At 36.1% G+C, this 14,007-nt stretch overlaps 1 protein-coding gene across 1 annotated transcript in view; it reads left to right on the forward strand.

The window, feature by feature from the left end:
• The window catches only part of LOC127877241 (leucine-rich repeat-containing protein 74B-like), a 28,112-nt gene extending 14,492 nt beyond the window's left edge, over positions 1–13,620 (forward strand). The window contains exons 4-15 of the mRNA XM_052422927.1: positions 376–560; positions 1,192–1,299; positions 1,580–1,673; positions 2,578–2,627; positions 4,868–5,035; positions 5,466–5,660; positions 6,418–6,513; positions 6,740–6,820; positions 7,998–8,180; positions 9,887–9,972; positions 10,655–10,815; positions 13,484–13,620. Coding sequence (XP_052278887.1) covers positions 376–560; positions 1,192–1,299; positions 1,580–1,673; positions 2,578–2,627; positions 4,868–5,035; positions 5,466–5,660; positions 6,418–6,513; positions 6,740–6,820; positions 7,998–8,180; positions 9,887–9,972; positions 10,655–10,815; positions 13,484–13,548 — 1,472 coding nt within the window. The 3' untranslated portion in view covers positions 13,549–13,620. The remainder of the gene's footprint in view (positions 1–375; positions 561–1,191; positions 1,300–1,579; positions 1,674–2,577; positions 2,628–4,867; positions 5,036–5,465; positions 5,661–6,417; positions 6,514–6,739; positions 6,821–7,997; positions 8,181–9,886; positions 9,973–10,654; positions 10,816–13,483) is intronic.
• Positions 13,621–14,007: the final 387 nt, after the last annotated feature.

Genomic DNA, 14,007 nt, shown 5'->3' on the forward strand with positions numbered 1-14,007 from the left:
TTAGTGGTGATAATACATACTTCTAACCTAGTACAAACTTGCAATCAGTTATCAGACTGAAGACAATTGCTCTATTTCAGACTGAAGGGAAATATAAATATTTACTTTCGAATAAACTAATTAATTATTTTGCTCTAAAACGTATGATTTTGTATACAATGTGTGATTATTAAATAAAATGTATGATCGTTTATTATCATTAATCAAGTACAAAATGATAACTGGTAAATGTTTATCCGAGCATATAACATTTTCACAAATGTAATGTTTGTTTTTACGCAAGGGCACATATTTGTACCTCATTCATAAACATTCCATATACAAATGATATAATAAGCATATATGACATCATGTACGATGTTTGTTTTTTTACAGCTGAAGAAGAGGCCCATCATGATAACCCTTTGGAACACTGCCAGGAAATGTATTCGCGCGCATGTCGCCAGTACAACGTACATCCGGTAGCCTACTTTTACAACGCGCTGAGGAATGACAAGTGCGTCTTGCGACACCGGCAAATGACCAGTGATTCAGTAAAAGCACTTGCCGTAGCTCTGGTGGTAACAACTTGTTGAATCTTTTTAACTGTAGATTTTGAATGATAATGAATATCAATTTGTGTCGGCGATCAGTTAAATGTGACTTTTTTCAATGTTTTCCTTTTTAGTTTTGTGTTACGTTTCTGTGTTTTATACGCTTTCTTTCGCTCAGTACTCCACTTTTTCGATACTTCTGTTCACTTTTAATTAACCTTTCGCTCTTCTATACTTTTTGACACTTACTTTCGCCGCTCCGTTTTCTAAAATTTTAGAGGCTTACTTTCGCCGCGTATTCTACTATATTCGAAACGCTAGGCTTCTCACTGGTGATTAAGCCATCCTTTTACTATGATATTAAAATAGATTAATATACTTACTATATAACTCGAATGATTAACAAAAAGGACATAAATACAACTGCATCAGGAGAGTGAACCCGTGTTATCAGCACTCGAGGTCCTTTTAAATGGAAAGTGAAGAACTCATCAATCTGCTTTTACTCAAAAGCGCATAACAAAGACACACACGAATAAATAGAACAGAGGTCACCAATAAGAAATGTATTATTATTTTTTTATCACATTTTGATCGTGGATTATATATATAAACTCCTAATCAAGTATATGTGATATTAAAAATATTTCCATTTAAGGGCAATTCTTCTTTAGAGACTCTCGACCTAGGTGACAACGACATGGGACCCAAAGGTGCCGAGTACATTGCAGACATGCTCCGGGAAAACAATTTCGTCAAACACATTGTTAGTTTTTCATTTTCACACATTTCTCATGTAAATATATCTATCATATTCAACATCTTAGTTTTTGTTGCCGGTCTAACAACGAACGTTTTTTCAGATAGAATTTATAAGGCCGGTTAGCTCTATGCGTTTTAAATAAAAACAGCAACCACAAAATTCACTTCTAGTATTGTTGTTACTACATTACAAAACATAACGGCACAATAATGGACACTTTCTGACATTGAAATGATTTATTTCTAACCATGTTGACAGACTTGTCAAGCGTGTATGCTTTCAGAATATGGAGTTCAACAATCTAGGGATTCATGGCGTAAAACATCTAGTGGATCTCATAAAACAGCAGGACTCGGTGACCAGTCTAAATATCTCAGGTAATCAGTCATTTACGCACATTTCAGATGAATAAACTCTGTATAAGTTTTTATTGCTTGCACATAATTGTGTTATTTACATGGTCAATAAATCTTAAGAAGAACATGGGAGATATCGTAATTATATATTAAAATGGCAAAAAAAGCAATTAGCAGTAAGCATTTCAAGCCTTTTATTATATCGGTTAAATTTTTTCAGGACAGTGGCACAACAAACACAAACATATTAAAGCACAGTAACCTGATGTTTTGTAGATAAGTCATTAACGATCCAATCAACACTATATATTTTATTATTTTTAACTTATACATGTGTTTCAGGGAAAATCTATCTGAAACATGGTCTTACTTCTAAAAATATATGGTTGTATACATCTGCGGTTTGCATCTTTCAAATCAACGGAAAATACAGCTTCTGATACAAAAATATTTTATGACAAAATTAATTAAAGTGAATCTTATCTATTTGATGACATTTGTATATTTATTTAGTAACGCTTAATAAAACGAATCAGACATCGCTTTATCGACATAGTAACTTCACCATAACATAGATATTAACCACTTAGCTATCCGAACTGATATACGTTGCAATGAAGTCGATATTTAAAATAACTATTCCACGCGCTGAAACAAAACTTAAAGAAAACAACAGAAGCATTTCAAATTATTCTCGTTTCGCGTGTGTAACTTTAATAACTAAAAAAATCATATTATGTTGATTCAACATGTGTCCACGTCATTAATGTTTACAGTTTCCAAAGTGGTCTTTTCATTTTGAACCTGTTACAAAAAGTTGGAACACTGTCATTTCAACAATGTGTGAACATGCCTGTTTATATTGCTGTCACCTACTGCATGAAAGGTCCACTGTCCGCATTGTAATGGGAAGCAATTCTTGCAGGAAACGGCTTGCGAGAGTGTGACGCTGAAGTTATCCGCCCACTGATTGAGGTAAGCAGGCAGTTTTATTGGCGTCGCACTGAAGTGCTGAGACTAGTATGTAATTAACGTTTTTTTCGCTTATGGGAGGAGAAGTTATTTTACGAATCAATGTATATATTTTTGTTGTCAGAATATCTTGCATAGTGGTGATTTTTTGTGTAAATTAGTGTAAATAAGTATTGCATTTGTGCCTATTACATTTACTACCACATTTATTGCCAATAACGCAAAGCTAATTCTTTCTTAATTAATAACTGATCACAGGACTGGGCAATGATAAAAGATCATAGGGACTGGGCAAATACGCGAACCGGTGAAACTTTGTGGTTTTGTATAAAAACAAAAGTTCTTTGTTCCACTATCCTAGCAACCACCTAGTTACTAATAAAGGCGTAATTAATTGTTATTATGAGTCTTGATAAAGGAAGCAGCCGCTTATCAATGAGGAGCACCATCACAGAACCCCAGTCTCATTGCTATCAAGTCGTCTTACATTTTTTTTAAGAACCACATATAAAGCCTGACCCGTATCTTGCCAGTGATATGGACCCTTTGGTATAGACCTTTATCACTATCCAGCGTTTAAACTTCCGGGTTAACATTTAAACCGACTATTAATAGCTTATTAATATCTTAGTTAGAAGGTTATTTTTCAAGTGGTTCCGTAGTGTAGTGGTTACACGCTCGAATCACAAGTAAGAGGCCAAAGGTTCGAGCCCCAGTAGAATCAAATTATTTTATTTGTGTTCTATGTTAACTTTTTGTTTTGATGTAGACATTTTAGTTTAAATAAATATGCTGTTTTATTGTAACCATTTTTTGTTTTTATGCAAGGATAATTATGCTCATGAAATGTATGTGTGAGAGGGTGGGGGGTTCGTAAACACATTAAAACTTTTACAGTGTTTTCATATCAATGAGTACTCAACCCCTATCGTAAATGAGCAACGTAAGAATGAGTTCAGAATCATCTCCCCTTGAAGTTGAGAAAAATATGAAATAACGCTTACAAGATGAAGCAGATTTTTTAAAACCTACACAGTTCTGTTCCATTAATGAAAACTGCACACGGATGCCAGTAAAAAATGGAAACCAATGTAAATAAAATTAACTATGAAATATTTGGGGGTTACAACACAAAATCATAGATAATGGTTATTTGGGGGTTATAACACAACATCATAGATAATAGTTGATTGGGGGTTATGACACAAAATCATAGATAATGGTTATACCAGTATCTTTTTCTATTTTGTTTACAATAATCGGCCAATAAATTAATGTTTACAGTAGAAAAAAATTGTTCCGTGTAAATTCATTGAGTGCCTTTTACACTCAATTCCCGACGCCCTTTGATGCTTTGCATCAATACTTATCTTGTCTATATTATTTAACGATTGTAATGACTCGTGTATCAGCTGACCATGGAAGATTATAACATGATGCTTATAAATTAATTGCGTTTTTGGAAAACTCAGCTTAATGCATGTGCGTAAATTGTCGTCCCAGATTATCCTTGCATTCCACACATGCTAGACAGGGATGACGCTTTCCGCATAAACTGGATTTTCACTAAGAACAGACTACCTTTTAACAGGCTTACCTGGGACGACACTTTACGCACACATATTAAACCCGGTTTTCCCAGAGCAAAGCTAGTAAAAAACTTTATCTTTGAGACCCGAAGTGTCGATAACACGGTTAATATTCTACTTATAATTCCCGATTAGCTTAGAAATAAATACACGAATAAATAAGGTGTTATTAAATCCTTCGTCGTGTTATGGTTATTTTGTCTTTTTTCACTTTATATTGCCACGTTCATCATACTTTTCACTTAATCAAAATGTACACTAGTTATGGGAGTACTGGTAACGAATCAAATTAGATATGTATCGCGGCTCACCATAAATTAAGGACATCCTTACAAATTTTAATGTCTCAATTATAAATTAAGAAGTTCAAATGTTAAACTTTTGAAACAATGAGTTATAAACGTACCTTTTATCATTTTTTCCAATATTGCCACGCACAGGGCATGTTTTTGAGGTCTTAGTCGCGTAGTGGATGTGGTGTCCGCCTATTGACGGGAGGTCACGGATTCGATATCCATTATGGGAGCGTTCTTTGGATCAGATCTCCTCCAAAAGACATCAAGTACTGGTTCTACCCAGGAAACGGAAACGAGAACGTTTCAATAAGCTTTAGATTTTTGATGAACTCGAGCTTAAGTTAATAAGTTTACACAGGACACATTGAACCTGAAGCACCTGAGTCTAGCGCACAACCAGCTACGGGAGGCCGGCGGCGAGGTGATCGGGGAGGCGCTTGTATGGAACGACACCATGGAGACGCTTGACCTCTCATGGAATCACCTCCGGCGGGACGGCGCCGTCTTTGTGGCCGACGGGCTCGCGGTGAGTAACATCTGAACGGACGAAGTGTCAGTTTTGTGTTACATGTATGCGGTGTTGATCACTGCAATTGACCTTAACGCAAGCGATTTTTCGTAGAAATTGTATATTCTTTCCATTTGAAATTTTGAATGAGTAATATGCAATTTTAGTTTAAAGGTAGTAAAATTACTTTTATACCTTTCTTTTGAATGAGGAAAGCATATTAGCAGCCAAAAACACAAGTGATTACTACAGTTTAATGGTATAATCGTTGTATTTTTAATTGTTTCTAAGCATCACTAAAATCATTAATTAACTTATTAATTAATTATGGATTTAGTCCATTCTTCGAAATTTCCTTCCATTGAAATAATCGACATTAAAATAAATACATAATGAAAACTACATTTATTCGTTATTATTCCTTCGTGCGACCAAATGCCTCTTGCAGGAAAACACGTGTTTAAAGAAGCTTAATCTCGCCTGGAATGGTTTCTACCTGGACGGATGTAAGGCGCTAGCACGTGCGCTCGAGGAAAACAAGACTCTGATCGAGCTTGACCTCACGTGCAATCGAATCAGTAAGGAGTGCCTGGAGAAACTGACGGGAGGCTTGAGGAAGAACTCCACGCTGGAAATACTCAGAGTAGGTGTCGTGTAAACAGTTGTAGACGTGGTGGTTGACACACGTGGTGGATACAGTTGTAAACGTGGTGGTTGACCCACGTGGTGTATACAGTTGTAGACGTGGTGGTTGACCCACGTGGTGTTTACAGTTGAAGAGGTGGTGGTTGACCCACGTGGTGTATACAGTTGTAGACGTGGTGGTTGACACACGTGTTGGATACAGTTGTACACGTGGTGGTTGACATACGTGGTGTTTACAGTTGTAGACGTGGTGGTTGACACAAGTGTAATAAGATCAACTTTAAAATTGTTCATTACGATATTTTAGATATGGCATTGTTTTACATTTATTACAGCGTTTTAGAAAAGTTGATATATGCAAGGTAAATTAAATGTTTTGTTAAGTGATTCTTGTAAAAAAGAAAGTCTGAATGAAAATAATAACTAATCTAGAAGATGTTTTACGCGATAAAAATAAGTATTTTCTCGTCGAATTATCTTACCTTGTTCAAAATCCTATTTAGGCTATCAAATTTTGTGCAAAACTATTTGCGTTATTTAATATAGAGGTATGTTTGTGTTTTTGTATTTGAAACATACATTTAAACCGTGCTGTGGTAGAACATGACTTATTTCCTGTGCGCTAAGTGTCGTCCCAGCACGGGCTGATCTGCTATGACACTTGAAGCGCGTGCATTAAGCCCAGTTTTACCAGAGAACACATCAGCTTCATTTCTCTTACATTATTTAAAATAATAAACTCGTTTTTATATTAGTTAGGCTGGAATCCTATAACTCCAGCCGGTGCCATGATGTTACTACAGTTCATTAAAGACACGAAAAATCTTGCCATCAAAGAGCTGGATCTCACAGTATGTACATCATATTGCATAAGAACCTATCGATCCTTTATTAAATACATGATAAGACTTTCCCCAAAAAACTTACATTTTAAGTAAAAATGACTTTTAATAAAATATACTTAAATCAACGAAGTCCCTTTTTACGTTAAAATAATTGTGTACATATATAATGTTTACAATTACATCCCAATTTATATGGTAAGATGCATATATAACTACACCTGTTTGTTTGAAGGACCAACTAGTCGAGCCCGCATTTATTGCTCTCCTTGGGGAGCTAGAGGTTATGAGGGAAATCAAAGTGGTTTATGGACAGGTGAGTTATAACAGCCTTTATTAATGATTTTTTTTTCTGTTTTCTATCGACGTGCAAATTACGGAATATATCAATAGAACAAAACTTCCACTATAACATTTAGTATTTTTAAACGCCAGAGTAATTGTACCGATAAATGAAGTATATGACATTGAAGCACTTCAAAAAAGTTTTTATTTTTGAAGAAATATTTACTGCTTCAAGTTTAATGTTGACTAGATATTGGGCGAATCGGCCTTTATTGATTGCGTACGCTCAATCTGCATGCATTGTTGTCGTTCCTTGCTCTCACATTCAATCTCTGCCATCACAAGACAATTCTACCAGAATTAATAAGATTTTATTTGTGTGTTTTGAGTATAACATGATAAAAAACAGAATTATATTCTTTTATATTTTGAAAATAGTGTATAAGTTAAGGTTCATAATTAAAATACATTACCTAAATAAAAAAAGTCTAATTAACAACGGTGAAATTATCGTACCACGGGGTTAGGCTATCATCACGTGATTGGTAATGAAGGCAGGGGTTTGATCCAGCTATGCTGGTTCCATTCAAATCTCTGCGCGGAGGTTGGTGTACGCTATTTGATTACCATGCCCATTCTTCCGGACCTACTAAAACCCTATTGACAGTAATCGAAACTCCTAATATCCGATTTGCTAAACAATCGCTGAATCCGTTTGTGTCTATGTGATTACTTGATTACTGTACAAACTAAGACAAACTCTTTTCAAATTCTATTGGAATAAAATATGGTAAGCTGAGAAAACATCGTAGGTAAATCAAACAGTTATTTGGCATAACAGGACGCCATAAGAACCTTCTTCGCATACAGTTTTCTAAATTCCATCACGTGGCATGGGCCTCTCTTGCCACAACAGAGTGATAATTTAGGAAGTTTTATGCAAGGGAAAGTGCAAGCACCTTTCATGATTTAACAACCATATTAAGTACATGTACGATGACTCTTACAGAAGGTCACACGACCTCTCAGTGCAGTACACCGTACTGTCGTAAAGCGTTCTCGTGATTGCAGGAAAATTGCCCCTGTATAACTTAGTCGGCGACCTTTTCTGTGACCCTGACAGCGCTTGGCCACGACAAGCGTTTCTTGAAAAGATGCAGATTTGTTTTGTTACGCTAAGGTTGTGGTATTTACCGTGACCCTTTCAGGTGCTGGGCCAAGACAAGCGGGGTGACGACGACGACGAGAAGCAGTTAATGGACGAGAATCCGATCATCGTCCTCATGGAGTTCGGCAAGCTGATGGGTTTCCGGCTCATGGACCTCTTTGCAGCGCTCGACAAGGACGGCAGCAAGTCTCTCGACCACGAGGAGATCCGCAATGGACTCCGGGTAACACGTTTAATCGAAGCGAGTTCTGGAAAAACTTGGTGAAATACATGCGCGTAAAGTTGCTTCTAAGGCTATCCGTTGCAGTACACAGAGGTTAATCATGGAAGAAAGTTTCCGCCCTGACTTGATTGTTAAGAAGCTACTTCATTTAAACGATAACAGCTTAAAGTGGTGTACATGAATTGACTGTTCGTACATGGCTAACGAACGAGTTTTGTGTAGTATCCTTTGTGTCTTGTTCTGAGAAAACTGGTCTTAATGCTTGTGCGTAAAGTGCCGTCCCAGATTAGCCTGTGCAGTCCGCACAGGCTAATCAGGGACGACACTTTCCGCTTTTATGATATTTTTAGTTTGAAGGAAGTCCCTTCTAACCGAAAATCAAGTTTCAGCGGAAAGTGTCGTCCCTGATTAGCCTGTGCGGACTGCACAGTCTAATCTGGGACGGCACTTTACGCACATGCATTATGCCCAGTTTTGTCAGAACAGGACACCTTTGACACCGGCGTATTTTACGGCAACAATACTGCCACCCAAATCAATTAGAAAATGAGACATTGAAAGAATGTTTAGTCGTATATATATATGTCTTTCAAAACGCTTAAACAATAGTGTTGTAATAAACCGTGTTCTACGTTTTGTCTTTTAGCCGTTACGAGATTAATACACGTGCTTTGTAAAAGATAAGAACCATTTGCTTTCAAATGTACTTTATGAACATACTTTTAATTTGATTTGCATAAACCCCGACGTCATAATAAAGAATTAACTCGAAAATACTCTATGCCAGACGAACAATTTTTCGAACTCATGAGCTTTGACTTGTCAAATATACTTTTTGAACTAATGAAAGATGCTGAAACATGCTGAAATGCAATAGAATTAAAACGAAATTCAACATTAAGCTGATTTGCGTAAGTATCCTGCAACAATACATCATGTAGAACTGTCATGGCCGCCAAAACAAAACGTTACTCTTTGCCCTTTTTTTACAGTTCATATCCAAATACCTTGTGCACATGTATTCAGTTTGTTGAAAATAATATGAACACTTGGTATATAGCAGTTCTGTTGTGCGTATCATTTATTCTTCGCTTTTCTATGACTCGTTGTACATGGACATTCGAAAACATCGTATCGCGGTCACGGATGGTATATTGTGGCACTCCAACTTTGCAAGACGCATTTTAAACTGGCACAACTGTTTTATAAGAAGCTCATAGTCATTTGATTGCTCATAAAGAACTGGACTTAAGATTTTGTTTCATTCTTTTCATGTGCTGAAATGTAGAGAAATAAAATGTTAAAATGAAGTGTGGTTCGTGAAAAGGTACCTATGAGTATATTAACATATATAATAACCCTAATATGTCGGTGACGTTTACAAATCTTAGAAGTATTAGGTGGGCTATTTTTCATACATACGTTATATATAGAACAACTACCACTTTTTTATCATTTGCGTAGAGATAGTTGGGCGGTTTTTCGAACAGATCTATTTCTTTAAATAGTATCGTATGTACAGAGTATAAGTCGTACACTCTTATACCCATTTATTCACCCATATATGAACAATTTACAGCTAAATGTGTATATACTTTGAAGTTGTTTTTTTTTATTTCCTTTGAATTGTCCGTTGCAAATTCTCTTCAACTACTCAGTGCAGCCGCCGTGTACCGTCCACAAACACATAGCTGTTTTCATTGCAGATGGTGAACATTCCTCTCAGCGACAAGTGTATCGAGATGCTCATAAACAAACTAGACGTCGATGGTGATGGAGAAATCGACTTTGGGTACTCGCAGAGTATTTATTTGTACCAACTATTTCATCATCAGTGAAGAAGCAGATATTGCGCTTGTAAAAAATAAAAATGATGTCCTGTTAGCCACTGATTAATTGAGCGTAATGCAAACTTAAACACACACAATTTTTGTTTAATTAATGATATTGAGCTTGTTGTCGTTTGAAAATAGGTATTAAAGAGTTAGTTAAAACGTGTTGCACTATAAAGCATTAAAAAAATAGCACTATGAAACTTGTTTCAAAACTAAGAAATACCTGTTTTGTTGTTTCAGTATTTAATTTAAGACAAATTGTAAACATTTTAATACTGCAATACTCCACTCAGCAAGGTAATCAGAGACATCTCAAGTTCGTTAATTAAAGTATGAGTCTATATCAAAAGTGGGGTAAATGCATGTGCGTATATTATCCTTCCAGATACGCCTGTGCAGTCCGCACAGGCTTATCAGAGACGACACTTTTCGCTTTTATGGAATTTTGTGTTTTGTTAGTTTTAAACCATAATCAAGTATAGGCTGGAAGTGTCGTCCCTGATATGCCTGTGCAGGCTGAACAGGCTAATCTGGGACGACACTTTACGTATAGCGTTAAGCCCCGTTTTCCCAATTCGAGGCTCAACTATAATCTCAGACTATCGACCATTGTGTAGCATGCAATATGATTTTCTTTAGAGAACTGATGGCTGCGCAGACAGAACACAGAAAGAAGATGAGCAAGTTCTACGCGGCCCAAGAAGGCGATGTTGACATAGAGGACACGGAGATTGGCCGAGTGCGCATCAAGCTCTCGCGACTCATGGCGAAAAAGATGTCCGGAAATCCGGCTTTCAAACGTAGCGTAAAAATGATGCAAGAGTTGATTGAACAGGGCGGAGAGTCGAAACTAGCTCAGAAATTATCGATTAGTCTAGAGCATCGCAAAGAAATGCAATCCTCTGCCGCCGTTTCTCATATTCAGGACAAATTAAAAAAGTGGCAGCCAATGAATACTTGAACTCATAGATGAATAAAAGAAATCAGTTGAGCTGATACCGTGATTGAATGAGCCTCGTTCTGAGAAAACGGGTCTAAATGCATTTGCGTAAAGTGCCATTCTAGATTATTCTGTGAAGTCCGAACAGGCTAATCAGAGACAACACTTCCCGCATAAACTTGATTCTTTTTTTAAATAGACATCTTTTAATTCGATTAGAACGGAACATTTGTCCATCATTAGCTTATACGCACTGCAAAGCTTATCTAGGATGACACTACGCGCATGAGTTAACCCCAATTTTCGAAGAACGAGACTCAATTTATAGACGTTGTTTCACAACGGCAGTCAGAAACATGCCATTATATGAGTCGCGTTCGGAGAAAACTTGGCAAAATGCATGTGCATAAAGTGTCGTCCCAGATAAGCCTGTACAGTCCGATAAGGCTAATCAGGGACGACACTTTCCGCCTTAAATGAATTTTGCTATGAAGAAAATTCATTTTAACGAAAAATGTCATTAAAGCGGAAAGTGTCGTCCCTGATTAGCATGTGCTGATTGCACATGCTAATCTGGGACGACATTTTACGCACATGCATTATGCCCAGTTTCCTCAGAACTTGACTCATATTTTTATGGTTTTTTATAAGCCAGCATGTGCCTATGTTCTCTTAAAGATTGTTCTATGTCAAACTTTGTATAATTTAATTGACGAAATATTTGTAAAACTCAAATGTTCTGTATTAGGGACTAGACGAAACACGTTTTATTTAAGCTTAAGTGCACGAGATCTTAGATTACATTCGCCAGAGGAAATTTCTGATATGCTAAATTTTCCGCCCTGTATAGTTTGAACATGGATTTTGTTTGCATGTACGTAGCTCAGACTAGTGGACATAAGTGCTTTTGGATATTTATATGAGTGCTTTTGGATATTAATGTGAGTGCTTTTGAATAATAGTGTATGTGCTTTAGGATATATATGGGCCTCGAGCTTTTGTGTAAAATGACTTGTTAATTGCTTGTTGTGATTGATAACATTAATGCAATTTACACGCTTTTAGAGTTCTCATAACATACATGCGTTATTTGCAAAGGCGTTACAACATTTGTCCAGCGTGTTGAGTTCTTTAATATGGAAGAAGAGACATCATTTAAAAAGTGGTAGGTATTTGCATGTATACTATGTAGAATACATTAAGCATTATACATATAATTATGGTTTGCACTTCAAAGTAGGCACTTCACTTCAAATGGTTTATGCCAGGATTTCAACGCGGAAAGAGAAAAAAGGCACACTGTTGCAAAATCACCCATACGCATATGCATATACACTACAATAGCCGAAAAAGGTATGGTTTTCATTTTAAAAACAGCTTGGGGCAGAATTCCGAAATAAAACGACACCATTTTGTCCGTTGATCAGAATGCATATCTTTGCTATTGGGGTCTCAACCTGTTTAAATTATGTTAAGCATACATTAAATTGAATATTTCATAGTTCTGCTTCATATCTCTGTGGGATACTTCCACTGCTTTTATTGTTAAAATACACAATCTAATGGAAATGGAACCGATCATTTATTTTTATACATCTCTTTTTTCACCCTTTGGTGAATGGCTTCAGCTGTAGTAGTTAAATGTTATAACCGAATAACAAGCGTATTTCTTTTATAAATACTATGATGTGCTTGCTTCACATTTCATTCTACAATTTAGTTTTAATACTGTTGTGAGTTGATGTTAATAATAAATTAACAATAATCTTGTTTGTTAAAAATGGTGCAGAAATAAAAAAATATCCGCTAAGGCCTATATAATTGTAAAGTAGCCAATAAAACAATCGTAAGGGTGCTTGGCGACATTGGAGCATGGTTCTGGGAAACTAGGGCTTAATGTATGTGAGTAAAGCGTCGGCCCAGATAGGTCTCTGCAATCCGCAGAGGTTATACTGGGACGACGCTTTCAGCTTAATCTGGATTTTTACTATGAAGAGACTTCCTTTAAACGAAAAATACCATACAAGTGGACATTATCCTGCCTTATAAGCCTATGCGGACTGCACAGGCTAATCTGGGACCACTTTTTCGCACATGCATCATGCCCAGGTTTCCAGAACGAGGCACACATGCTTAGTTTCCCATAATCGGTCAAACGTTTAATGTTCATAGTACACACATATTCGCAGCGAAAACATTTTTTAACAACAAGCTTCTGATACGTGTTTAAGTCTAAGTACTAGTATGGATCTAGTTGATTAATTATAACAAATATAATAATAAAATGTCACACACATTACACCTTGACGCATTCAGACATTCTGACTTACTTGTATATAAGGAAAAATTAAAAAAAAATTAACCTGCACACGCAGTTGAAAATGTCTGGTCCGTAGATCGCTTGCAAAGAATTGCAGTGCATAGAAATAATTTATCGGATTAACTATACAAGTAAGAAAATAAGAAAAGCGTTTAATTTACAGTTCACCCTAGTATTTTAAAATAAACTTAGATTGTTTTTGTTTCAGGTCAGTCAAAATTACTTTTGGAACAGATGGGGTTACTGGATCCATCATTACCACCACCAACATAATGAGAGGAAACTCTGTTCGATGCTAAATTTTTTTGTTACACGTTTTTATTTGTGTATACTGCACACATACAACGCATATAGAAACACATTTTAGTTATAAATCGCATATCAGAGAAATCATTAAATGGTGAAAACAAAATGGTGGACATGCATTGTTTATACAACAAATAAACAAACCATGTTGTACATGGTGTAAAATCGACGAAACAGATTCATTGTGGATATCGTGTAACGATAGATCTCAATAGATTAACGACGCTATCAAAGTGCAGAACAATAACAATACAATATGCATTATTATAGAGACAGAAAAATTCATATAAAAGGCTAAACGACTAGAATGAGTGTACAATTGAAAGCCATGACACTAAAAAATAATGTGACTTTATATATTTGTTTAAAAAAAAGTATATACTTAAACAGTAATATTTCATTCAAATGAAATTACACGATTTGAAA

Source organism: Dreissena polymorpha, chromosome 4, assembly GCF_020536995.1.
Source record: "Dreissena polymorpha isolate Duluth1 chromosome 4, UMN_Dpol_1.0, whole genome shotgun sequence".
Taxonomy (NCBI): domain Eukaryota; kingdom Metazoa; phylum Mollusca; class Bivalvia; order Myida; family Dreissenidae; genus Dreissena; species Dreissena polymorpha.